The sequence below is a fragment of the Choristoneura fumiferana genome, chromosome 29 (assembly GCF_025370935.1).
Source record: "Choristoneura fumiferana chromosome 29, NRCan_CFum_1, whole genome shotgun sequence".
Taxonomy (NCBI): Eukaryota; Metazoa; Arthropoda; class Insecta; order Lepidoptera; family Tortricidae; genus Choristoneura; species Choristoneura fumiferana.
The window spans coordinates 1430272-1456839 of NC_133500.1; the positions used below are offsets into that span (position 1 = coordinate 1430272).

General features: G+C 37.3%; 1 protein-coding gene across 1 annotated transcript in view; it reads left to right on the forward strand.

The window, feature by feature from the left end:
* LOC141444273 (CCAAT/enhancer-binding protein zeta-like) overlaps positions 1-25127 on the forward strand; it is a 32070-nt gene extending 6943 nt beyond the window's left edge. Inside the window, exons 8-21 of the mRNA XM_074109763.1 lie at positions 1987-2122; positions 3885-4090; positions 4750-4924; positions 9301-9396; positions 9951-10101; positions 10346-10539; positions 11829-11964; positions 13601-13774; positions 15825-15909; positions 18679-18797; positions 22216-22377; positions 23229-23297; positions 23899-23988; positions 24759-25127. Of these exons, the coding sequence (XP_073965864.1) occupies positions 1987-2122; positions 3885-4090; positions 4750-4924; positions 9301-9396; positions 9951-10101; positions 10346-10539; positions 11829-11964; positions 13601-13774; positions 15825-15909; positions 18679-18797; positions 22216-22377; positions 23229-23297; positions 23899-23988; positions 24759-25075 (2110 nt within the window). The 3' untranslated portion in view covers positions 25076-25127. The remainder of the gene's footprint in view (positions 1-1986; positions 2123-3884; positions 4091-4749; positions 4925-9300; positions 9397-9950; positions 10102-10345; positions 10540-11828; positions 11965-13600; positions 13775-15824; positions 15910-18678; positions 18798-22215; positions 22378-23228; positions 23298-23898; positions 23989-24758) is intronic.
* The last annotated feature ends 1441 nt before the right edge of the window (positions 25128-26568 follow it).

The following is a 26568-nucleotide window of genomic DNA, read 5'->3' on the forward strand; positions in this document are numbered from 1 at the left end:
TTTCTCCATATTTGGCCCGCTTGGTAAGCTGCACGCAGTGTATGTTTATAGAGAGCATGTCCATACCATGTCCATCTTCTTGGGGATGGACTAAGGCAAAAGAGAAGGACTCCAGAATTGTCGGCAGTTACAGCGATTTGGTCGCAATTAAGCCTCTTGGACCATTGTGGCTGCAAATCTGGCTGCGATACCATGCGTTGTGGGTGTCGTCGGGTCAGCTTACCATGCACTGCCCAGTGTAAATCCTGCAAAGGTGGCTGTACAAATCAAAAGTAAGTTAATATAATATTCAATGCAGGGTTATTTTGTATGCTGACCACTGATTTCCACATCTCAGAACCAACTATGCCGGAAACGGTATAGTTTTTATTTATTGTCTTAATAATTACTAATTTTAAAGTAATTATATTTTTTCGTAACACCAGGAAAAAACTTTTTTTTAATAAATTAGGTAATTTCGTTCTTCTTTTCATTTAACATTAAACATTATAATCAGAGTACTAGTTTCACTTGAAGATTTCGTTGAAATTTATTTGTAAGAAAAGCGTGCACAATTAAACTTAAATATTTCGTGAAGTATGAAGGGTATCGGTGTCGGGTTTTTTTTATAATACTTGTTATTTACTCAGAAATATATATAAGTATGCATTAAACCATTCATGTTGCATACAACATACAATGTTTTTAAGCAATCAAGTAAAAACTACCAATCAGGTAAGAAATAAAAACTTAAGATGGCGTTTTTTGCCAAAAGTTTTCAGTAAATATTTTTTAAAATTTTTTTTTCTACATAATGAATTTTATGAGCTTTAATTTGGGATATTAAACATTTAAATCGGTTTATTAGTTTAGCTTGTAGAATTTATTGAATTTTTTTAAAGAAATTTGTGCTCACATTTAAACTTTCATATTTCGTGAAATATGATAGGTATCGGTGTCGAATTTTTTTTTAAATACTTATTATGTACTCAGTAATATGTATATGCATTAAACCATTCATGTTGCATACAGTTTTTTTAAGCAATCAAATAAAAACTACCAATCAGGTAAAAAAAAAAACTTGAGATGGTGTTTTTTGCCAAAAGTTTTCAGTAAATATTTTTTTTATATTTTTTTGTAAATAATGAATGTTATGAGCTTTAATTTGAGATATTAAACATTGAAATCGGTCTATTACTTTAGCTTGTAGAATTTTTTGAAATATTTTTTAAAGAAATTTGTGCTCACATTTAAACTTTCATATTTCGTTAAATATGATAGGTATCGGTGTCGGATTTTTTTTTAAATACTCGTTATGTACTCAGTAATATGTACATGCATTAAACCATTCATGTTGCATACAGTTTTTTTAAGCAATCAAGTAAAAACTACAAATCAGGTAAGAAAAAAAACTTAAGATGGCGTTTTTTGACAAAAGTTTTTTGTAAATATTTTTTTGTATTTTTTATAAGTAACGTATATAATAGGCTCTCATTTGAGATATTAAACATTGAAATCGGTTTATTACTTTAGCTTGTAGAATTTTTTAAATATTTTTTAAAGAAGTGGCGCCATCTCTGTTCCTAAGGGGTGAAACTTCCGCTGCTGCGAGTCAAATCACTCAGTTTAGTCTGTACTATCACTGTGCAAAGCGGCTTGCTTTCTTCACGAAGTGCAGCATTTTGTCTCTAACAAGTATGACTATATGTTGTCAGCATCCCAAATCTAATTTTCATCGAAATCGGTTCAGCGGTTTAGACGTGATGGAGTAACAAACAAACAAACTAACAGACTTACAAACTTTCGCATGTGTAATATATAATATTAGTAGGATATTTCAGGACTATCCTGTAGAACGCTATAAGTTAGGTTAGGTAGTTTCATTATTTGTATGAACTATGGTGTTTGTATGAACTTTCTGAGGCCATAGTGTCATTCATACGGTTATCATAAGGTTTTATACCCGATCCTACTGATGTCGCTAATACATTTCTTTTTTTTTTTCAGGACTAACATATCCCCGCGCGCTCAGTACTACGGTATTTGCTTCTTAAACCAGTTCGTTCTGGGCAAGGACGACGCCCGCATTGCGGAGAATCTGATCCGGATATATTTCTCGTTCTTCAAGGCTTCCATTAAAAAGGTTTGTTACAAATTATCAAAGATTTTGAAACGTTTATTGAATCAGGCGCTACTTTTTGGAGTACTGTACCAGTGCACTAAAAACAATTACCTTGCTCACCCGCGATTACCTTCCTAATGTCTTGGAAACCGACGACGAAGACGTAGCTATGATAAGGTGTCTTGCTAATGTCTAATGTTGTATAGATAATGGTATGGTTTATGCCAATCCAATTTATTAAAAGTGTAAACAAACCGATTACATCAAAATTCTTGTATGGATAGAACCAATAACACATTTATCTATAATTCGTGTCTTTTAACTAGATGTCTAATCACTTTTTTCACCAAAATTCACTTCATTTCAATATTTATTTTTCATTTGAAAAATCTTCGTCAAAATCTGACGTTATTTCTTGATTGAAACATATTGTGTATAATCTGTAGTAGCATAGACTAGCGTAGAGATGGTGAAAAATTTGACATTTTAAAAATCGATTAATGCGCGGATGAATAAGCGATTTTTATTTACTTTACTTAAAATTAAAAAAAGTTACTGCTTTTATAATTGAATAAACAGTCTTTGGAATGAAATCAAGTATTGTAAATAATTAAATAGACAAAAATACTTTGATCTATTCAATTAATAAATTAATCTTAATTAATTAATAACGTAGATATAGTTTAAATATAGTTAGTGTTTAGTATTGTAACTAAGGGACCCCATACATCCCTGTATTTTTATTATTATTATTTTTTGTTTCTTTAATTGTATAATATAGTTTTTAAGTATTTTATTTGTAATTATATTATTATGAAAAAATGACTTTCTGCCAAGTTTCTTGCGGCGCATTCTTCTTGGCAATGATGGTCATTCCGAAAGCGCTGGTAGTATAAAAAAATGATGTGTAAAAGTGCCCATTGCGGCCTATTTACTGAATAAGTCATTTGAATTTTGAATTTGAATCGATTTACTGAACAGATTACTTATTTTGCAATAGGTTCTAGGTTTTCACATCATTGAATGGCTGTGGTCGAATAAATGGCGTCTTTGTTTACACTTTTCATATATTGGATCGAAATCCAATATACAGAACCCTTCGTGCGCAATATGTTCCCAATGTTTTCTGATAATCTAACCAACAAACTTATTAATGTAACCGACAAGCTTATTATTTTTTTTAGGACACTAAAGCCTTTTCGCACTACGTCCGATCCGAATCCGATCCAAACCCGTGAAAATACTTCTGTTTGGTTCCGTCATCCGATTTCTCTCCGATGTAGTGCGTAAACTACCATACAAACGTTCTACGACTACGCCGGGCCGTATTTTCACGGGTTCGGATCGGATTCGGATCGGAAGTAGTGCGAAACCGCCCTAACTTAAGAAGGTCAAACTATGTTTTACGTGAGAGATAATTTATTTATATTTGTGTCGAGTATCGACGATTAAAAATTCAAACATAAGATTAACCTTCTGGGGTTCAAAGTGATTATACTAGTATATTGTAAGCAATAGAACTTATATTTTTTGAAAAAAGAATAAAGTGTAATTTTCTTCAAATTTCGTTATCATTCAAAATTACAAAAAAAAAAATTCAACTTTATCCATGAGACATTAAGTTTTAAATTTCGATGTCATATTTTGTTGTATGGTGGGCCGCAGGAGGTTAAAGGTATGACAGATCACATATGTATTTCCATTGCCTGGCGTGGCTGTATTGTTCCTACAACACATCTTGCTTGTATTCAAAGTATCAATTTTAGTTCATAAAATGTTTCAGGGTGAGATCGACTCCCGCCTAATGTCGGCCATCTTGACGGGCGTGAAGCGCGCGTACCCGTTCGCGGAGGCGTCACGTCTGGCCGACGCGCCGGCTCATATAGACGCCGTGCACAAGCTCGTGCATCTCGCCTCCATCAACGTCGCCATACACGCGCTAGCGTTACTGTTCCATATCAGTGACGCGTCTAAGAGTACATCGGACAGGTGAGTCTTCAGTGGCAAGTGGGTCAGTCACTTTATTAATCAGTCAGTCAATATTAATCAGTTAATTAGTATGTGTTAATCATTAATCACTTAATCGGTTCGCTGCGTTACAAACCAGTCAACCGCGTGCCTAATTGTGCTATACTATAAACACATTTCATCCAAGAGTACATTAGACAGGTGAGTCGAGAAAAGCTGTAAGTCTGCGATAGTAAGTGTGTCTAATCATTTAATTAGTATGTGTTAATCATTACCTAATCACTTAATCGGTTCGCTTCGTTATAATCCAGTCAGTCACGTACCTAATTGTGTTTGTTTATTGGATTGTTCGTTACCACTACACATCTAAACCGCTGAACTGATTTAGATGAATTTCGATACACACATAGTTTGAGTCTCTTTATCCCGGAAAATTGCATAGTTCCCGCGAAATAGCGATAAAACCGCAATGACATACTATCTTACTACCTATCTATACTGTCGTACTTAATAACATAGTTGTGTCTTGTGTAGTGTTGTCTATTGTTGTGTTGTGAATTAATGTATTCCTTTCTTTCTTTCTATAAACTAATTATACTCGGACGAAGTCGCGGGCAACGCCTAGTTTATAATAATAGTGGCATAACTGCAACAACAAGAATTTACCCTCTTAATTCCAGATACTACACAGCCCTGTATCGTAAACTGACGAGCCCGGACATATTCAACACTAGCCACTCGGCGCTTCTCTTCTCGCTCATATACAAGTCGTTGAAAAAGGACGACAATGTCGCTCGTGTCACCGCCATCGTGAAGAGATTGCTGCAGCTCTGCTGTCAGATGACTCCCGCGCAGGTAGGCTTTGGTCGAATAGCACCCCGCCTTTACTTCGTCGAGCCTCCCCGAACCAAAATTAATATTTTCATCCCAAAAAAAAACAAAAAAGATTCCAAAAAACCAATCTTAATTTTCATCCCCCTCTTGAGTTTAGTTCGGAATATTTAATTGACCTACGGTACGTATTACCGACCTGTTTTTTTTTTAGAAAATGCCTATACCTACCAACATACACTCTAACACTAGTCCAGCGGTGGTGTAGGGGTTATAGCACGCAGCACGGATTGCTGTGGACCTGGGTTCGATTCCCAGCGCTGGTCTCTTTTTCTGGTTTTTCTGTGCAACCATGTATCAGTTTGTATTTTCGATACTAGTTTGTAAGACCAATCCTACTAACAAAAAATATGGACTTTTGTTTGGTCTGAAATAAAGTATTTCGACGGGTGAAAGGCTATTTGTATTAAGCGACATTTTTCGAACTTTACAGGAGAAGCAATCAAAGTTGAAATTTTCAGAAAAAAATCATAAAAATAAAACAAATGGTTATATTTATAGAATAGTGCCAGCAATGGATTTCATTTTGCATGCTTCAAAATCAGTTTAGGTGTTATAAAAAAAAACCTATTATTTCCTAAAATAAACGTCGCTTCATACAAAGTAGCCACTTTTTAGAGTCAGGATAATTGTTTTAAGGAACACCAGGTTCCGCTTGCAGAAGCAGGTAAAATGGTTGAAGTGTATCGATGGTTATCTTTCAGAGTAAAGCTAAATGAATCAAACGTCATGTCACAAGCCAAACGGTGCAAAGCAAATTAGTTTATATGCCTTATTTGTAAAAAAATAGGGGAAGTTCATATTGATTGAAGACACATGCTTATTAATAACGGGATTGTTTGAAATCACAGATTTTTCACGAATTATTTAGATGTAGGCGGTTGATACTCCAGTATTTAGAGATATGAATCAAGTCTACAAGTAAAAAAATAAAAAAAGTAAAATTATAAATCAAAAATGTTTTTACTTTTCGCAAAAGTAAACAACTTCAGCTTTAATTTTGGTTTGGTTTAGGAACTAAGTATGTAAATTATTAATTATTTTACCAAACTGGCACCTGTAACAATAATAATTATAACTAATCAAATCACACTTAACTTCCGTAATTTAAAACTTTACTAACAAAGTACTTATCTTGTTTTTCAAAAGCTTAATTATAATAATTGTTATTACAAGTAAATCTGGCCAACTTTGAATATAAGGCATATAAGAAAAAAAAATAGAATTTAACTAGCCAAGCTTTCCTACGGTTATACTTTAAATTGGCAACATTTTTAGTCGATGAAATAGTAGTAGTAGTATGTATCTATGTTTAGGCAGAATATAATTATTATAATCAAAGTTAGGGGTGCCCCTTGATTAACGTCAACAAACTATGTATCGAATTTCATTTCATCGAAATCTATTCATAGAATATTCAATACTAATTCTTTCTCTTGGAGTTATTTCACTTCATCGACTATTCATTACTTATTAAAACAATTATTAGAACAGCACTACAAGAAATATTATTTGCTTAAAAATACATTTCATCAACTATTCATGACACAGAAAAACAAAACATCGCTGTTTATATCTTATAAAACACCAGAAAATAGGTTAGGTTAGAACTACCACTTCAAAAAAAAATCGCCACCAGAAAAGTAGGTTAGGTTAGAACTGTGACCAAAAAAATAAACCGGTACCAGAAAAATAGGTTAGGTTGGGTTAGAACCGAGACCCCAACAAAAATAAATCGCTTTCAGAAAAGTATGTTAGGCTAGGTTAGAACTGCGACCCCAACAAAAACAAATCGCTACCAAAAAGTAGGTTAGATTAGGCTAGAACTGCAACCCCAACAAAAATAAATTGATACCAGGAAAGTAGGTTAGGTTAGAACTGCGACCCCAACAAAAATAAGTCGCTACCAGAAAAGTTGGTTAGGTTACGTTAGAACTGCGATCCCAACAAAAATAAATAAAATTCATTCAAAAAAGTATGAAATAATAAAATATGAAATGAAGTTCTGCCAAATAAACTAGAAATTAAAAATCGTTAATTTAAAAATACTTATTTTAATCATTCGAGGTAATAAATATTCGATAAAATGAAAAAATAGGAAACATTGACTCTTAACTGATATTCGATTAAAAGTTTGTCGACATTTCAAAGGCAAACTCGAAGTTAGCTAGATTGACTGCAAGTCATCATCCCAGCCTATATACGTCCCACTGCAGGGCACAGGCCTCCCCTCAGAATGAGAGGGCTTGGGCCATAGTTCCCACGCGGGCCCAGTGCGTATTGAGAACTTCACACACACCATTGAATTGCTTCGCAGGTTTGTGCAGGTTTCCTCACGATGTTTTCCTTCACCGACTGCAAGCGACCGGCTGCGACTGACTTTCCTTGACTGCAAGTATTATGTGTAAATTAAAAAAAAAATTTGAAGAACCTGTCATCTTTGTGTTAAGTTTACATGAACAAAAATACAAGCCGACCATTTCTTTTCGGCTTTTTATTAAAAGTTTGCATTTTAGTTATATATATATATCAGTCACGCCGACGAAGGAGTAAAAAACCAAATAAAATTTTTTTCGTTGCCTCCCTTATACGTAAAGAAGGGGTGTTTTTTTTCTATAGTGTGGGTATCGTTGGATTGGTCTTTTAAAACCATTGGGGGTTGCCTTAACAATTTTTCGATACAGTTATCTTTTTGCAAAATATTCAACAAATTGCGAATTTTCATTAAAGTCGAGCGTCCCCCTCCTCTAAAGTCCTGTTGAGTGAAAAAATTTGGAAAAATTCAGTTTGGTAGTTAGTACATCAAATTTACAAGGAAAATTATAAGGGCTAAGATTGCTTGAGACTTAGTAGTAGTTTAAGAGTAAATAGCATTTTTGTTATCAATGTGATCTACACATAAGTTTTAAATATTCTTGATGAAAAACCTCTCGGTATAACTATCTCGTTCTCGGTATCGCACATTTTCTTTAGGTCATTTTATTTAACCTTAGTTATAGAGAGAGATGTTTTATACTTTGCATTATTAAGCAATTTCGGTTTAGAAATAATAGGGATAAATTCTTCTACAGTATTTCCTGTCATTGTGTATTTAACCGTCATGACATGAAGTTAGGGCAAGTGAAGTTAAGTTTTATGCTTTAACCTACACAACGTATTTTTATCCATATTGATTTGTATAGAAACAATACAAATTTTGTATTTTTTTTATACCTATTACGCCCCAAGTAAGAGGCGACTGAGGATATAGGTTAAGGTATACCGTAGGCGACAGGCTAGCAACCTGTCACTACTGTACCTTTTTTGTCAAACTTAAAACCTAAAATTGCTAAAAGTGGCTCCGAAGCGGTAACGTTTCGTGTGCTCTGCCTACCCCATTTGGGAATACAGGCGTGATGTTTGTGTGTGTTGTATTACGCCCCCCCCCCCCTGGTCTCGAAGTCCTGCTCTAACAGAACACCCATTCTGATAAACCGACATTGTCATTTCAAAGTACAATATCTCAAAAACGGCTGACCCGATTTATCAGCCTGTTCCCCGCACTCCACCCGCGTAGAACTCGTTTGTCGCTATCCCGCGGAAACTGTACGATTTTCCGGGATAACAACTATCCTACGTCCTTCCCTGGGACTTAAACTATTTGTATACCGAATTCCTTCTAAATCCGTTCAGCGGTTTAGACGTGATGAGGTGACAAACAAGCAGACCTACAAAATTTCGCATTTATAATATTAGTGCCTAACTAAGAACCACAGCAAGGAAATTTGCTTTCACTTAAAAAACTGCATCGATATCAGTTCATTCTTTTGAGAGCTACGATGCCACAGACAGACAGACTGACTGACATTGGCGTCGAACTTATAACACCCCTCTTGTTGCGTCGGGGGTAAAAAATATTATCATCATCATTATCATGTCAGCCGAAAGACGTCCACTGCTGGACATAGGCCTTCCCCAAGGCTCTCCACTCAGACCGGTCTTGTGCTTTCCGCATCCACCGCGATCCCGCGATCTTAACCAGGTCGTCGCTCCATCTTGTCGGAGGCCTACCGACAGTTCGTCTCACGGTCCGCGGACGCCATTCGAGAACCTTCTGGCCCGATCGGCCATCCGTCCTGCGAGCAATGTGCCCCGCCCACTGCCACTTTAGCTTCGCAATTCTTCGTCATCATTTCTAATTCTATCCCGCAGAGAAACCCCGAGCATAGCCCTCTCCATAGCCCAAAAATAATCCAAAAATATTATGCCATACAGATTTAATTTTGGGTTTATCTTTAGTTGATGTTTCAAACGCGCTTGTCTAGAATCTGAGCGAACTACTAATTCTTTTCTTTTTACAGGCGTGTGGTATACTATTCTTAGTGTCTCAAGTACTGAAGGATGGAGCCAAGAAAGGAGCCATCAGGCTGGTGTGGAGCGCTAGAGAGATCAAAGAGGTAAGCGGCTGTTTTTAGCTGATTGAGGTAAACTATATAGCTTGTCCTAGGGGTTAGTATTAGTTCGTGTAGAAAAGCAGATGGTTTAAGTAGCAAGTGGTCTATAAAGCTCCCCGAATGTCTTGTCAGTCTTCGTTAATCGTTAATTCAAATACCCAAAGTCGATGGAGCTCTGCGAGCGGAGCTCCTATTCCGCGTAGCTGTGGCGCTGCGAACCTTGACACAAATCTAACCTAACCTATGTTTTTTTCAAGTTTCCGACACGAACCGGTTAGGACCAGTTGCATTTCAGACCGCTTGCTGCTTAGACCAGCTACTTTTTAGATGAAATTATACAATCTCGCCCTAGCAGATCTCCCTATTTCGTAGGCATTTTGCAAATTCTTTCCTTACTCCTTGTTTCTATGACAAAGGGATCCTCTTTAAAAAAAACAGCTTTCTGTGGTCAGTGCGGAACATTGATGAATCAATCAGTCAGTCAGGATTTATGTATTTAACTAACGGAAATGAGCGATGATGTAGGTTCAAGTCCGCAATTATTTTTTTTTCTTTAGGAAGTCAAAGATGAACCTCAAGAAATAAATGACACGGTCACAGAAGTAAATGACACAGCAGAAGATGGAGATGAAGTTAAAGAAGAAGAAGAAAAAGAACAAGTTAAAAAAGTTGACCTGCTACGAGGAGACAAAAAGGATCTGCTTATGGGTATAAAATAATCGAACTTGAATTTTGAATCACGAAACTAACGAAAAAAATGCAGAACGAATGGATTGAACGACAGTAATGTCACATAGACATTTTTGTAGGAAAATTACATTATCATATTTGTGTGAAGTGTATTCAAATAAGTACCTAGCACAAAGATACTTTCATCCACTCATTCAATCCATTCGTGCCAGCTCTCCTGAATCGACCTGTAGAAGGTACTCATTGTTTTTCATTACTACAGACGACGACGAAGAAACCTACGTGGACCTCAAAATAGATGACCAGGGCAACATAAAACCGAAGAAGCGCAAGCCGGCTGCCGCCGTGGCCGGCTGGTTCCACGCCAAGATGAAGACTGACAAAGACCAGGACGACACAGACGAAAAAGAAGTCGCCGCCAAAATACAGCTCAAGAAGACCATTAATATGGAGAGGGTGAGTGAGTGAAGTACTAGGGTGTAATAAGGTGGAAGAAGGTAAGATGTTGCAGTGGCGGGCTGGTTCCACGCCAAGGTGAAGACTGATAAGGACCAGGATGACAGAGACGAGAAAGAGGTCGCCGCCAAAATACAACTTGAGAGGACTATCAATATAGAGAGGGTGAGTGACTTACTAGGGTGTAATAAGGTTGAAAGGTAAGGTGATGCATTGCTGAAGGGTGAGTTAGGTACCAGGGTGTCATAAAGTGGAAAAAGGTGATGTGATGCTGTGTCCAGCTGGTTCCACGTCAAGATGAAGACTGATGAAAACTAGGATGATAGAGAAGGCAAGGAGGTCGCCGCCAAAATACAGCTCAAGACTACCATTAATATGGGGAGGGTAAATACTGCGCCTATTAGAAACATTTGGCGAGACACCCTTAAATGTATATATGTCGGCGGCCGATCGTAAAATCTGCCAGATCACGAAATTCCTAGGCATATCGTGAAATGGCGCCATTTCATGAATTGGCTAAGGGACATCCCCCATATCGTTATAAACTCACTGTTTAACGATTTGCCTAGTGACGTTTAGGCAGATCATGAAATTCCTAGGCATATCATGAAACGCCGCCATTTCATTATTTGGCCAGTTTAGGCAGATCATGAAATTCCTAGACATATCATGAAATGCCGCCATATCGGTTCTGGCACTTCGCCGGCCGCTGCCGCGGCACGGTCGCTTCGCTCGCTCGGCTCGTGCGTTGTGGTCACAATTCATACTAACTAAATTCATTTTTCTTTTTTTCGGCATATCACGATGTGCCCGGTATAGAGCTAGGAATATCGACGAACGCTTTGCTCTAATCGATCTGCCGTATTGTTTCTCAGGCACATCTTGATATGCCTGGCCAACTTTTAGGCATATCATGAAATGGCGCCATTTCACGATATGCCTAGGAATTTCGTGATCTGGCGGATTTTACGATCGGCCGTCGACATATAGATCTAGGCAAAAATGGTGTTCCATCGTATGTTGTCGGATAAAGTCGTAAACATTATTCATAATTTTAGTTCTGTACCTACTGATATTTTTTAAGATTTAGGGGCTGTTTCACCATCCATTGATTAGTGTTAACTGACGGTTAGATATGATGCCGTCTCTATTTGTTTTGTTCGAATAGACAGAGACGGCATCACATTTAACCGCATTCAGCCCGTATACTATCATTATTTTATTTTACTAACACGACATGGATTCTTCGAGTCTAGTATGTTTTTTTATTATTTGTTTATTTATTGCAGGTGATAACGGAGTACAATCCACTGGCGCGCAACCCGGCGTTCGCCGGCGCCGACTGTACCGCGTACGTGGACCTGCTCCCGCTCTTGCAACACTTCCACCCCTCCGTTAAACTGTTCGCAGACAAACTTGTACACGGTACGCTCAATTAAGTGATAGAATATAATAGAATTTATCTATTTAGCGTAAAATACCATCAGCCAAATATGTGGTCTACAACCCTAAAGTTGACAATCGTTTGCATGTCATAATATTTATAGCTCCAGCTATTTAACTATTGGACGAGAGGGCTAAGGTTGTTCGCCCTTTCATGTGCCCTTAAATGGCTGAAATAACCAATTTTATTCGAAAACGTGCTCAAACAGTGGCAGCACGTAAGAACACCTTCAACGTAGTGGTAAAAGATGGTTGCCATAAAACAATAATGGCAATAAACGTGTCTGTCAACTTGAAAGTTCGACTTTAGCGACATATTCATTTGATAAATAATAATAAATAAATATATGGGACACTTTGACACAAATTGACCTAGTCCCAAACCATGGCCTACCAACCCCTACAAGCTATATTTAATACTAAAAAACAGCAATAGATGGCACTACCATTAAATTTGTAAATTATAAAATGTGAATAAGCCGAATTAAGTAGAAATATGTGTATGTAGAAATATACATATGTTGTCAGTGTACCGTATCCTTATTGTCTCACTAGATGGCAATACGTATCGTGTTATTTGTGTTCTCACTGGTGCCATCTATTGGAAAATCGAAGGAAAGAAAAATAGCCAGTTGAATAGCCAGTATTAGGGTGATACCATTTGCTTGTACTAGGTGGTGTCTCTGTTATATTATCTACTTTGTGCCCAAACTAAGCAAAGCTTGTATGTACTATGGATATTAGGCAACGGATAAACATACTTATATAGATAAATACATACTTAAATACATATTAAACATCCAAGACCCGAGAATAAGCATACGTATTATTCATACAAATATCTGCCCCGGCCGGGAATCGAATCCAGGACCTCAAGCTTCGTAGTCAGGTTCTCTAACCACTTGGCCATCCGGTCGTCGTCATTTGATAGGAACATGTTTGAAAATTGATAAATACTACCACTTATTTGGCTGATGGTAGTGATGATAAACACATGAAATCTTAAAGAGATCCAATGCCCCAATGACCTTCGATCTGAATCCCTTAGTTTTCTAATGATTTTTGTAGCTTATTATATTAACTAAAACGGCTTTAAGCAATATAGTATCTCAAATTTACTTCAAAGTTCATTGTTTTATCTATTTTCGTTCATTGTAATATCTATTTGGCATCAAAATTGAACAATTTTAGGCCAAAAAACTGGTTTTCTGGTCATAACTTTTGTGTTAATTAGTTTCAAATAAGGACCCTCGGCCAGTTCTTAGAGACGTCAAAGACGAACCCAAATATATAGATTTCGTATATGTTTGATCTTTCACATCAATAGAGATACGAAATAAGAGTTTTTTCAGACAATGTTTTAAAAAAAAACATACAAAATTAAGTTTTTTTTTTTTTTTTCAAAATCCGGTAGACAAAAATGGAGATAAAAGATTGGAGAACCGATATCCGTTTGACTTATAATTCTATCTGTAGTGCAAAAGTAGGAGATACGATTCAAAACTTGTCAAAAATCGATGAAAACGTCGGGCAGCCCCTTAATCTGAAATATAACTAGTTAACAGTGCACCAAAATGGTGAATGCCACTCAGCAAACGTGATATTAATCTGTCCTCAGAACAAATAATCCAGTACAGCGGCGATCCTCTCAAAGACTTCGCCGGCATCCGGTTCCTCGACCGCTTCGTGTTCAAGAACCCAAAGAAGCGCGAGGACGGACAAAGGGACGGGCTAAAGACCGTCAAGGGGTCGCATCCGAAGTTCGCTGTCAGGAAGAACTATACGGCTAAAGGTAAATGTTTTTAATCTATTAAAGGTGCGACCGAACCGCTGCTTAAAAAACGGTGACGGCACGGAATCGCAGTGACGTGCCGTATACGCACCGTTTTTTTTTGCATGCTTTCCACACCGCTGCTTGAAATGGAATCGCAGTGACGTGTCGTAAACTTCAGGTCTTTACCGAACAAAAGTCGTGGCGTTTACGGCACTTCACTGCGATTCCGCACCGTTTGCGTATTTTAAGCAGCGGTGTGGAAAGCATGCAAAAAAAAACGGTGCGCATACGATGCGTCACTGCGATTCCGTTTTTAAGCAGCGGTTTGGTCGCACCTTTATTTTATTTTTTTAATTAAAAAAATATATATAATTACTAACATAGTTTTTAAGTGAATAATGTACATGGACTCTGTCTGCAATAAACTGTTTTTTTATTTTTTTTATTCGGTCAATGATCAATTCACTATTTTCCGATTTCGTGGTAGCGATTCCTAGAGTCATCTAGTGAGCACATATAGTACTCCAAACGAGTTCTACATAGCGCTATCGAAGTTTCTCAACTCGGATGCATATACATATAAATATACAATTTGTGTCGGGGTCTATAACGACTGGTAGAAAATTGTTAGTTATAATGTTATGTTTGTCATATATAATGTAATATTTATCTTAACTATTTTTTTCTCTGAAACCATTTATTTTTCAGAATTGTTATAAAACAAACCTAACCTAACGTATAGAGTTCTACAGGTGACCATTTCAAAAATTATACAAAATTTACGGTTTTAGCGGGAAAAAATTACGACTAACAATAATTATGACAAACATTACATTATGACTTATACAATGAGGGCTATCGCGAATGAATTCGCCGCTAGAGGCGCTAGTGTAGCGTGAGGTCTTCGAAATGTCAAATCTCATAGTTTTTGGTGAGCTACACGGGTTTATTTATAATTAGAATAATTTTGTGAACATTTTGCAATGAATGAAATTAATTATGGCAATTATGCGTTACGGGGGCAATGAATGTCTGTGTTTTGAGACAGTTTTGTCTTTCGGAAACTTTTGTCCTCCCTTTTTTCCGAACAAAACGGGACTAAGCAACACTGTGGTGCTCGATATTTTTATGGTACGGTTTTAAGGTGTGTTAATATGATTTTAATCTAAACTTTGTTTTAACGCCCGTAATAACAGACTCTGAAAGCCATACTTAAAAACCTCACGCAACAGTGCGCCATCTAGTGAGACAAAAAACGATAGCCCTCATTATAGCATTCTATTGGAGCCTCCCCCCACAGCGTCATATTCCAGACTCGCCACATGCCAAACTTATCATACCATGTAATCGCTTACATAATTTTATTATAGAAATCAGTAATCAAGGTAGTGGCTTACATTATGGATTCGAAAATTATTACTAGCTCAGTTATTACTGAGGTTAGATTAAAGATAAATTAACTCTCTCTTTTTCAATCACTGGTTATAAGCTTAAATATAAGTATTTACATAAACATATCTAATTCAATGAGGGCTATCGCGTATGAATTCGCCACTAGAGGCGCTAGTGTAGCGTGAGGTCTCCGAAATGTCAAATCTCATAGTTTTTTGGGTGAGCTACGCGGGTTTATTTATAATTAGAATAATTTTGTGAATATTTTGCAATATCTGAAATTAATTGTGGCAAATATGCGTTCCGGGGCAATGAATGTCTGTGTTTTGAGACAGTTTTGTCTTCGGAAACCTTTGTCCTCCCTTTTTCCGAACAAAACGGGGACTATGCAACACTGTGGCATGCTCGATATTTTTATGGTACGGTTTTAAGGTGTATTAAATATCATTTTAATCTAAACTTTGTTTTCACGCCCGTAATAACAGACTTTGAAAGCCATACTTAAAAACCTCACGCAACAGTGCGCCATCTAGTGAGACAAAAAACGATAGCCCTCATTGGTATACTAAGAGTATGTATTTAACCAAATAATTATATTGACCATTGTAAAAATACAATACGATACTTTAATAAGTTTGAGGTGTATGATGTGTATGGTTCATTATTCGTGTTCTAGGCATCAAAAGTTTACCAGTTAACTCTGCCTCGTACCTCAATGAAGACGCCAACAAAATTCCAGTCGACGAGAGGTTTCTCTACGAGTAAGTATTGAGTGCACTAAGGAACCAGAGGGTTTAATCCTAATTCTTATTAGCCTTATTGCCTAATTAGTTTTAATTAAAAATTTATAATGTATAGCTTGCCCGCCTGGTATTCGGTAATCGTGCGCTGTTCTCTCGGGAACAGTGCCTTTTTCCGGGATGAAAAGTAACCTAGGTCACTCTTGGGCCCATAAACTATCTCTATGCCAAAAAGCACGTCGATCCGTCGCTCCGTTACGGCGTGAAAGACAGACAAACATACACACAACAAACATACAAACACACACACACTTTCGCATTTATAATATTATTAAGTATGGATATATATTTACTTATAAGAAGTAAAAACTAATTTGATTGGAATTTAATACTTTTTTATTGCTACCTAATAACCTATACTTACACTACAATTTTGTCTATGTATATTGAAAATTAATAAGGTAAAAGATTCGCAAAAAAAGTGACTGATACGGATCTGTCTTTTTCCGCGGATATCCGCGGATACGGATACGAATATCCGGCACATCACTACCCGAAATAAGTGGTTTTATTATTAATAATAGTCACTTTCGTTAGTTTAGAGGACAATTTCTCATAGTACGAGTAAGTTGTGAGCGGGCAGCTACAAAAATTACGTTTCTGTTATTTTAGACTAGGTACTCTATAACTTTCGCATTTTTAATTATAATATTAGCAGGAAAATGTTATAAATGCGAAAGTTTTTGAGTATGTGTGTGGGTGTTTTTTGCTCTTTCGCGCTAAAAGCTGGATGGATTTGGATGAAAGGTTGGAATAACATAAAGGTTATTTTTTGTCTCGAAATTCTCACAGGATTGAGTTAAAATCTCGAATGTAATTTTGGATAATTCCTATGGGAATTTATTAAAATCCCGGAATTTCAATTCAGCTGCTGGATCTGGTTAACTTGTGCGAACCCGCGGCTTAACACCTACTGGCTACCTTTCCTTGTTAGGCCGGGAATACACATGCTTATAGATCGTACATTTTCGTACAAGGAACTTGCACGCTTGTGTCATATTTATATTTTGTGTGTAGATTGACGTATGCGCCAACTACTTGTATGAAAATGTGTGAGCTAGCATGTGTATTTCTAGCTTTAGTTTGGCAAATAAACGCATTTTCTTTCTTTCTTTCTTTTTCTTAAACATTCAAATTGAAAAATTGTTATTTCACCGCATTCTACCTGAATCTCAATCCCTTATCAGTACCTAAATACGGCGAATCGGGGTACGGCCATAGTTTAACTGTTTCTTTTACAAATTACCTGTTTTCTTTGCTCACATTTGAAGACGTGGTATTTTATGTTTTGCTATTAGTAGTTTTATATTAAATTAAACTTAAGTTGTTCAGTGTCTGCAAATTTTTAGTCCCAAGGAGCTTTTATCACAACCTCAGTGTTTTAGACTAACGCGGTCATTACTAATTTTAAGCCGAGTTTAGACTTGCAAGAAAAATCGTGCAAGTTGCATTACATTGCGGCGCTCGATTGACCACTACAAACTGGTTGGCTTTACGGCCTCGCAATGTAATGCAACTTGCACGATTTTACTTGCATGTCTAAATTCGGTTTTATGATTTAAATTCTGGTTTTATTCCGCGTATCTTGATTTTAGCGAAGCTCGATATTTCGGCACAGTTGTATGCGCCATGGTCACGAGACGGCTCACCACACACCCTCTATCACAGACTTACTAAATAAATAAAGAAAGTTTTTTTTATTCGGCATATACCTAATACAATAACCTATTACTTAAGCAGAGTTTAGACTTACTAGAATAATCGTGCAAGTTGCATTACATTAGATTGCGGCGCTCGATTATCCACTATAAGGCTTTACGGCCTTGCAGTGGAGGTTCCATAGCGGCTCGCATACTTATTAGAAAGAAAGAAAGAAAAGAAGAAGTCCGAATGTAATGTTTGTCAGAACGATCGTTTGTCATAACTCTTTTTTCTCTGAATCCAATAATTGTTCAGAATTGTTATAAAACAAACTTAACCTAACTTATAGTTTTGTTTAGGATGACCATTTAAAAATTTCAGAAAACTGTAAGGTTTCAGTCGGAAAAAAATTATGACAAACGATGATTCGGACAAAAAATACGGTATGACTAGCGAATAGTATGCGAACTTTGGCGCTCCCCTTGAATTTCGTCTGCAAAATTGCGGTTTCCGTACATCGAGTTCGTGATATCGTCACTACTTTTAAAAAAACTCGTAGCTCAAAACAGATAATTTTTCTGAGTGAACTTTATAGACATTACATCAAGGTTCAATTTTGTTGACATATTGATTTTAGATACGAGATTTTTTCAAAGCAGTGACGATATATTTTTATGAATGTATGGAAATCGCAAATTTTATCAGACTTATTTCAACAAAAGAGTCAATACCACTAATAATATAAATGCGAAAGTTTGTAAGTCTGATTGTTTCTTACTTTTTCATGTCTAAACTGCTGCACCGATTTAGATGAAATTCGGGATATAGATAGCAGGTTCGTATAATGCCCGCGGGATAGCGATAAACGAACTTTACGCGGACGGAGTCGCGGGCAATAGCTATAGTGTGTTATATTCTTTCAATTTTCTTTCACGTTTAAAATTTCATTCCGTAATATATTTGTAGCCAATATCCATGACTTACTCATACGAGCGACTGCCCCCACCGGGATTCAAACCCGCGACCTTCATAGGGTCAGTAACACGCCGCAATCCTGATAATCAGCTCAATTACTACCTTCTTTTCCAGTTTCCTGCAGAAGCGGCGTCATGCTGAAGAGGAGCCGGACTCCGACAGTGACGCTGACTCCGTTACCAGCGAGGACTTTGAGAAATACCTGGACACTGTCACCGGGACTAGAGCTAATGGTGAGAGCTTTAAATAAATGAATATTCCATCAAAAACATAAATGTGAAATGAGATCCAAGTTCAATATCCATATCCATAGAGTGGGCAAAGATATCGACACGGTCAAAGTTGCAAAAATATGTATACACGACTTTATGCACTTAACATTAAGGCCTCTTTGCCCTTGACTGTACTAATATTATAAATGCGAAAGTGTGTGTGTTTGTATGTTTGTCCGTCTTTCACGTCGGAACGGAGCGACGGATCGACGTGATTTTTGGCATAGAGATAGTTTATGTATGGGCCAGAGAGTGACAGTCTACTTTTTATCCCGAAAAAATGCCCAGTTCCCGAGGGAACAGCGCGCGATAACCGAATTCCACGCGGGCGAAGTCGCGGGCAAAAGCTAGTTTAGAATTAACGTCGTCGTTCATAATTGACTTCGCCGCCAAAAGAATCGAGACCTATGTAGGTTTTGTGTAGAAAATCCTGAAATTCTAAAATGAATTGTAACAATTTCTTGTTTCTTGATACAACCACAATGTTTGCTACTAATTCTTAAATTTGAACAGATCATTATTAACACAATGCATTTATTTCATTTGGGATGAAATTCTAGTTTAAGACTTGACTTGGCTTAGTTTTTACCAACAAACCAAATTTTAGAAAAGTAACATCAAATATAATACAGACTGTACGTAAAATCTAGTCAAGTCAAATCTTTATACATCGAAGAGGAAACTAAGAGCACGCTTACGGACCGTTTGTGTTTAATACGGTATTTGACAACTCCTGAATTTGCCATATCTTAATATTATTATGAAAGTATAGATGTACAGACAGTGTTTAGCGAAAAGAAAACTTAAATCGGTTGAAAATTGGATTTATAATGATTTTTTGAAAAATCTATATACCTGTCTCTTTCTCTAACGCTTTACTCTATGCAGCAAGTATGGCGCTACTGGCGTGTGACGTCACATGCCAGTATGCCTTTCTCTGTCTAATCTTGAATTTCAAACCTTTATAACTTTGTTATTTGTAAAGGTAGCTTAAAAATTGTTTCTCTGTTTGATAACAGGCATTGTGTAGTTTTAATTTATAAAACATATAAAAAATAAGATTGTTTTTTTGGAATCTTTTTGTATTTTTTATTTCAATTCCAAATTTTTTGTTACTTTTACGGTCATCCCGTAAAACCCATATCGAAAATACAAACTGAAATACTGGACAGACCAGGGTCCAGTGGTGGTGTAGTGGTATAGCACGTGGCACGGAATGCCGAGGACCTGGGTTCGATTCCCAGCACTGGTCTTATTTTTCTGGTTTTTCTATGCATCTTTATTTCAGTTTGTATTTTCGATGTATAAAGACTCCAACTTTACCTACTATTTTTAACACGAAATAATTTACAGTTTACGAACAATCCAGCCGTCATTCCCTCGGTACGCCAATAATCAGGCATCGAATCAAATTTGGTTGCCGATTCTATTGTAATTTGAGTTTACTTTTAAAAACTTATATTTTTACAGTTGTTAGGGCAATAAAACGATAAAATATACCTACCATAATCTCTGCCCTGTTTGAAATTTACTGGCATTAGAAGTTCCTAGACCTTCGTAAATCTTTTATTACCACACACAATGAAAAGGTTCCGATAAGGCATGCAGATCTCATCCGTCTATTGTTCTTGAATGGATTACCTGCTCGACTCATGCGTTCGACTTTAAAAGTAGCACTATCTCCATTTTTTGCGTGTTATTGTAAAAGTAAAGTATTATGGCCTTGTTGTTGTTAGTTTTTAATGCTAATAATTAACGTTTGAAACTGGCCTTATCACAATAACTAAAATACGTCAATACTATCCTAGTCTACTAATATATCTTTACGTAAAATATTAACGAACATACTTATGTCTTTGTTATTTTAATCTCCAATTTTTTTATCCTATTACATTTTTTAACAAATGGGATAGCATCGTTAATTAATGTTGCTTGAAAAAATAGCTGTGCCAAATTTCATGTTTGTAGACTATTCAGGATTTATTTCAAGATCATTGTGTACTTAAGTACCTATATAACAATACGCGCGATGAGTCGTTCCAACCTCAACATTCGCTGAATCATCGATTACTCGTTAAGTATCTGTTAGAGATAGAGCTTTATTTAAAAAAAAAAAACTACTGTATAGACGTATTTCGGTAAGTTTTATAGAAGTAAAGCCACTTTAAAATATTATCATAAGCTGCAAACACTCTTAAAAACAATAAGTAAATTCCAAAAGCTTTCTTACACTAAGTACAATTAAGATACAAAAAAGAGATAAAAAAAAATACGTTGAAATAATGACAATAGCATTTTAGCAAGTAATCCTTTCATAGACAATAAAAAGGGAATGGTTTCTGCTGATCCGACCCGTTCTTATTGGTAAGCGTGTTTAAAACAAAATGATTTATGACGGTTTAGAATCTAGAAAAGCTTCCAACTTTCCGTCCGGTCAAAGAATATAGAACATTTTATAGTTTTACTGCCCTAATAAGCTATGTCGTTATAGATTTTTGCAGTAAACTCAAATAACAATAGAATCGGCCTGATGTCTTCTTTGATGCCGCCTTAATTTTTACCTTCTGCCAAAACAAAGGTGTGCAAATCTGTTTTTGGGGGTTTTTTGGCTATGGTTAAGTCCTTGCACCTTGTTTGTTACACCTAGCTTGTACAGTCGCCTTTACATATTTCAGAGCAGACAAGGTGGTCAATAATATCGGAACAGGCACTCTATTCTCAAGGCATTAGAGTTTATGTCCCAATATTTTTGATCACCTTAACTGCTCCGAAATATGTGATGGCGACTTTTTTTTTGGACAACTGGATGGCAAACGAGCAAGTGGGTCTCCTGATGGTAAGAGATCACCACCGCCCATAGACACCTGTGACACCAGGGGGATTGCAGATGCGTTGCCAACCTAGAGGCCTAAGATGGGATACCTCAAGTGCCAGTAATTTCACCGGCTGTCTTACTCTCCACGCCGAAACACAACAGTGCAAGCACTGCTGCTTCACGGCAGGATTAGCGAGCAAGATGGTGGTAGCAATCCGGGCGGACCTTGCACAAGGTCCTACCACCTGCAAATCTGTTGACCGTGACTACGGAAACGGCGATTTGTATGTTACAAGCATGTTATCCTACGATTTAAATATTACAAATCGTCACTACTTTAAAAAAAACTCGTATCTGAAAATGTATAATTTTTCTGAGTGCACTTTATGACCATTACGCCAAGGTTCAATTTTGCTGATGTATTTATTTGAGATACGATTTTTTTTTTTTCAAAGTAGTGACGAAATGCAAAAGTTTGCGAGAATGTTTGTGTGTACTTCACGCTTCAGGCAGTCAGCAAAAAAGCTTGTATCGAAATATAATTTCATAAACATTTTTCCGCAGCGGATTCAGACGACGAGCTCGACTTCTTGGCTGACATGGAGTCTACGAAGAAGAAACGGCCCTCGAAGAAGGGTGATGAGAGCGATGATCAGCTCGGCAGTGATGACGGAGATGATAACGATGATGAGGAGGCGGCTGATGTGGATGAGGATGACGACGATGGTAAGATTAACTTGGTTTGTTCTTGGTTCCATCCCAGCCTATATACGTCCCACTGCTAGGCACAGGCCTCCTCTCAGAACAAGAGGGCTTGGGCCATAGTTCCCACGCGGGCCCAGTGCGGATTGGGAAGTTCACACGCAGCATTGAGTTGCTTCGCAGGTTTGTGCAGGTTTCCTCACGATGTTTTCCTTCACCGTAAAGCTCGTGGTAAATTTCAAATGTAACTCTGCACATGAATTTCGAAAAACTCAAGGGGTGCGAGCCGGGGTTTGAACCCACGACCCTCTGCTTGAGAGGCGATAGGTCAAACCACTAGGCGCCCACGGCTTGGATTAGGTATGATGAGTGATTACATTAGTTCTGTTTTCAGAAATCATGCTAGGTTTTGAACTGAACACACAGGGCTAGTACAGACTGCATTCCAACTACAACGTAACTGCCGACTGGCCGTACATTTGTCATTGCAGTCGGCTCAACTGCACAAGAGCAGTCGCCAGTTGGAATGCAGTCCGTGTGACTGGTGTATTTAGGCTCTTAACATCATCCTTTACATCCTTGTAAAGGTTTTTCATCGTAGGTACTTCTTTCGTAGTCAAAATGCTACACCCGCGTAGTGGAATCGCCCCATTAGCCTATTTAAAAAAAAATGAGTAGGTAGTCTAGTTTTAGTGGGTGCGGTTAGTATACGCTCCCGTATTTGTGAACCTAATAATTCACGACCTGATAATTCAAACCTTTATGGCGATTATATGAGGGTTCTTACATTGTCGTTCATTCCCGCTCGACAATTACAGTTCGTACTTTGACCGCACCCCATAAAGTTATATAGCTTGTTTTATTTTTATTCACAGACAGTGAAGGTGGTGAACTGAATATATCAGCCGATGAAGATGAGCCCGTGCTTTCTGGCGAAGAAGACGGTAAGACAGACAAACAAACGTCATGTGACTTTGTTTGTGAAAGGTGGCAACAAGAAGTTAGAGGAATACGTTGAGCGAAACACGATGTAAAATTACGAAGAGCAAAATTCGAATTTCGTATCTTGCCGTCCCGCTGGCGCTAATATTATTTAATACGAGAGTGAGAGGGACGGTACGATGCGAACTTCGAATTTTGTAGTAGCCCTGCATTCGGCAAAAACGGAACCCTTAGGCCACGTACGCAATATACGGCTAACTGCGCCGTCTCTTTCTCAAGCAACACTTTGAAGAGGGTCGGCGCGCTTAAACAGGGCGGCTATCCGGGTGCCCTTTGAAATGTCGACAAACTAGCTATCGAATTTCATTTCATCAAAAACAATTCATAGAATATTCAATACTAATAATTTCTCTTGGAGTAATTTCACTTCATCGACTATTCATTACATATTAAAACAGTTATTAGAACTACAAGAATTATTATTTACTTAAAAATACATTTCATCAACTATTCATGAGACAGAACAACTAAATATCGCTGTTCTTATTATGATAAGGAAATAAGAACGGATTAGTATGTATTCAATCTTGATTCTGTTTTCAGAACTACTGCTGGAGGATAGCGACGAAGATGGCGAGATAGATGTGCCCGGAACAATGTCTAAAAAGGGCAAAATGAAGCTAAAACTTAAAGGTATCAAAAATCGGCTAACTATAATGTACATGTAATTACAACTGTTATGGTACAGGTAGGCGATAATCAGCGTTTTTGAGGCGTTTTAGTTCGCCATTAGTGTCTTGGCAGGTGTTATTAAAGATATGATGCTCTGGGTTAAATTTATATGATAACCAAAGACAATGCCGATGCTAAATTTAGCGTGATTAAAATTCTTGCAACTTGTCTTTTCGTTGTTAATAAACGTAGTATGCTAACGTTTAACTGAGCAGTCAAAACGCTCGCCCAGGTACGCTTTAGGTGCAAGTTAACAGTCCAGATATTAAGTAGGTATAGGTATGCGAAAAGTGGTAGTTTTTGGCCTTTCGCAGGACCCTTTTTTTCAAAATTCATGTGCGAAATTATATTTGAATTGAATGAAGAAGTATCATATTTTAGTAAAAATGTAAAACACCTAAATCATGTGGGCAATAATCGCAACGAGAGGGAAGATGGGTTATGAAAGAAAACAAAAAGATTAAAATTTCTATTCATCTTATTATTAATTCTGTGAATGCTTTATCTCCGTGACAAAATTAGCCTGCTATGCTATGGCCACTGGTTTTCGTGGATTTATTTAAAATAACTTCAAAATCAATGTAGCGCTGCCACTTTGTCAAGCTGGCGTATTTATTACAAATATTAAAAATCTTAGGGATAGGTACTCCGACATTCTGATTACGGTATCCGTTAGAACGCAACATTCATTATTGTTATGTTGAAGTACTAATATGCTATTTTTGGTGCAGGTAAAGACGACCTAGGATCACTTTTTGCGTCAGCAGAAGAATTCTCTACTCTACTCGAAGAAAATGCATCTAATAAGAAACAGGGCTCTAGCCAAGCCGTCGCAAATACAGACAACGCAAGTATAAAACAACTGGCTTGGGAAGATAAAAGAGACACCTGGATGAAGGGCTACAACAGAAAAGTGCATGGCGCAAAATACAAAAAGTTCAACAAAAACAAAAATGGCCGGCCGGACAAGATGCCAGAGAAAAAAGGCGGGAAAAGAAAGTTTGACAGCTCGGGTGCAGCCGGCGGCAAGAAAAGGAAATTTAAATAAATTTATGTTATCTGTGACCATACTGTGTATGTAAATAAGAACATAATACATTTGTTTGTCTTTAATTTCCCTAGCGTGTTTCATAGGTACTTATACTCTTTGCGTGTTTCCCTGTTGTTGAATCATCAATTTGACAATGTCAAATCAAGTCCCCCCACCTCTTTGCTCCACCTGTTGCTAACCCATCAAAACAATAGACAATATTATGGCATTTGTATGTTATGTAACAATAAACAGTTCGTGTTTATAGCAAAGGTTTATAGGAAACAAAGTCAAACGCGATCTAGATCTATGAAATGAGTAAGTTAATAAATAAAGCAGTATTACAGACAAAAAAACAAGGCACCGCGAGCTTTATCGATCTGACCTTGAAGGCCTTGGCGTCTTTCAATACAATACACTGTGCACTGCAGTGTCATCGAAATAGCTCTTGCTGTGAGCAAACCTCCTCAGAACTGAGTGTGTCATTCGATCATTAGGTTTCCGATAGTATTAGGTACAATTTCGACTTGCGTAGCAACGCAGCGATTGCTTACCGACGTCCGGGCGATGGACAAGGCGCACCGCGCGTTCGCGCTTCTTGTTTGTTGACAACTATCTATAGCTACGCGTATTTGTATAGTGGCTGCGCGATCCAACCGTTTCACGCATTTATAACGTGAATAAACTGATATTATATCCGAAATAACAGTGAGAAGTACTAATAAAGTGTATTGTTGACATTATTGGACATAATTACGACCGTTCTGCCTGTGAACTATGTGAATTACCAAAAAGGCGGGCAAAAATCAGTGCAAGTGACGATTACTAGGCTATTTATAGACAGACGGAAGGCAAGATAAAGCTGTATTTTTCGACTTATGTGATGTTTGGTGAGAAATAAACATTGTAAGTGGTTTTCGTGACTGATTTAGTGCAATTTTATTTTCAATTAGACTATTCTTCTATGAAGAAAACAGAGCCGCGAAACTAGTTTGACAGCTCATGGACGCACACAAACACAGTTTGCGGAATTGCGAATGTGTAGGTGCGACACGAGTTTAGGGATGTGAATTTCATGCGCTTATCGATTCGGCGCGATTATTTTTCAAGGACGAGTCGATAATGTTTATGGTATGTTAAGTAAATTATGAATCTATTGAGTTTTGTATGACGGAAATCAAAGAATAATACTTACTTAGATGTTAATTTAATTTACTTAATTAAAATGGAATTCCCGAAAGTTGAAAACCAAACTGACGAAGCTTCTCGTTTGAGAATAAGTTCTTCTACAAGTTCTAACCAATTATTCATAGCTGATACTCTCGACTTACCTGATGATACATTCCGTATGAGCCTAGATAATTATTCAGTAATTGGAGAGAATGTAACAATAGGCGAGCGGGGTTCGTCTATTGAAAGCGGACCTGTTTGTCTGGCCGCTGAAACTCCAGCTTCAACGCCGGTCGTTGAAACTCCTGGATCCCTGGTTATTGAAACTCCTGAGAGTCCCG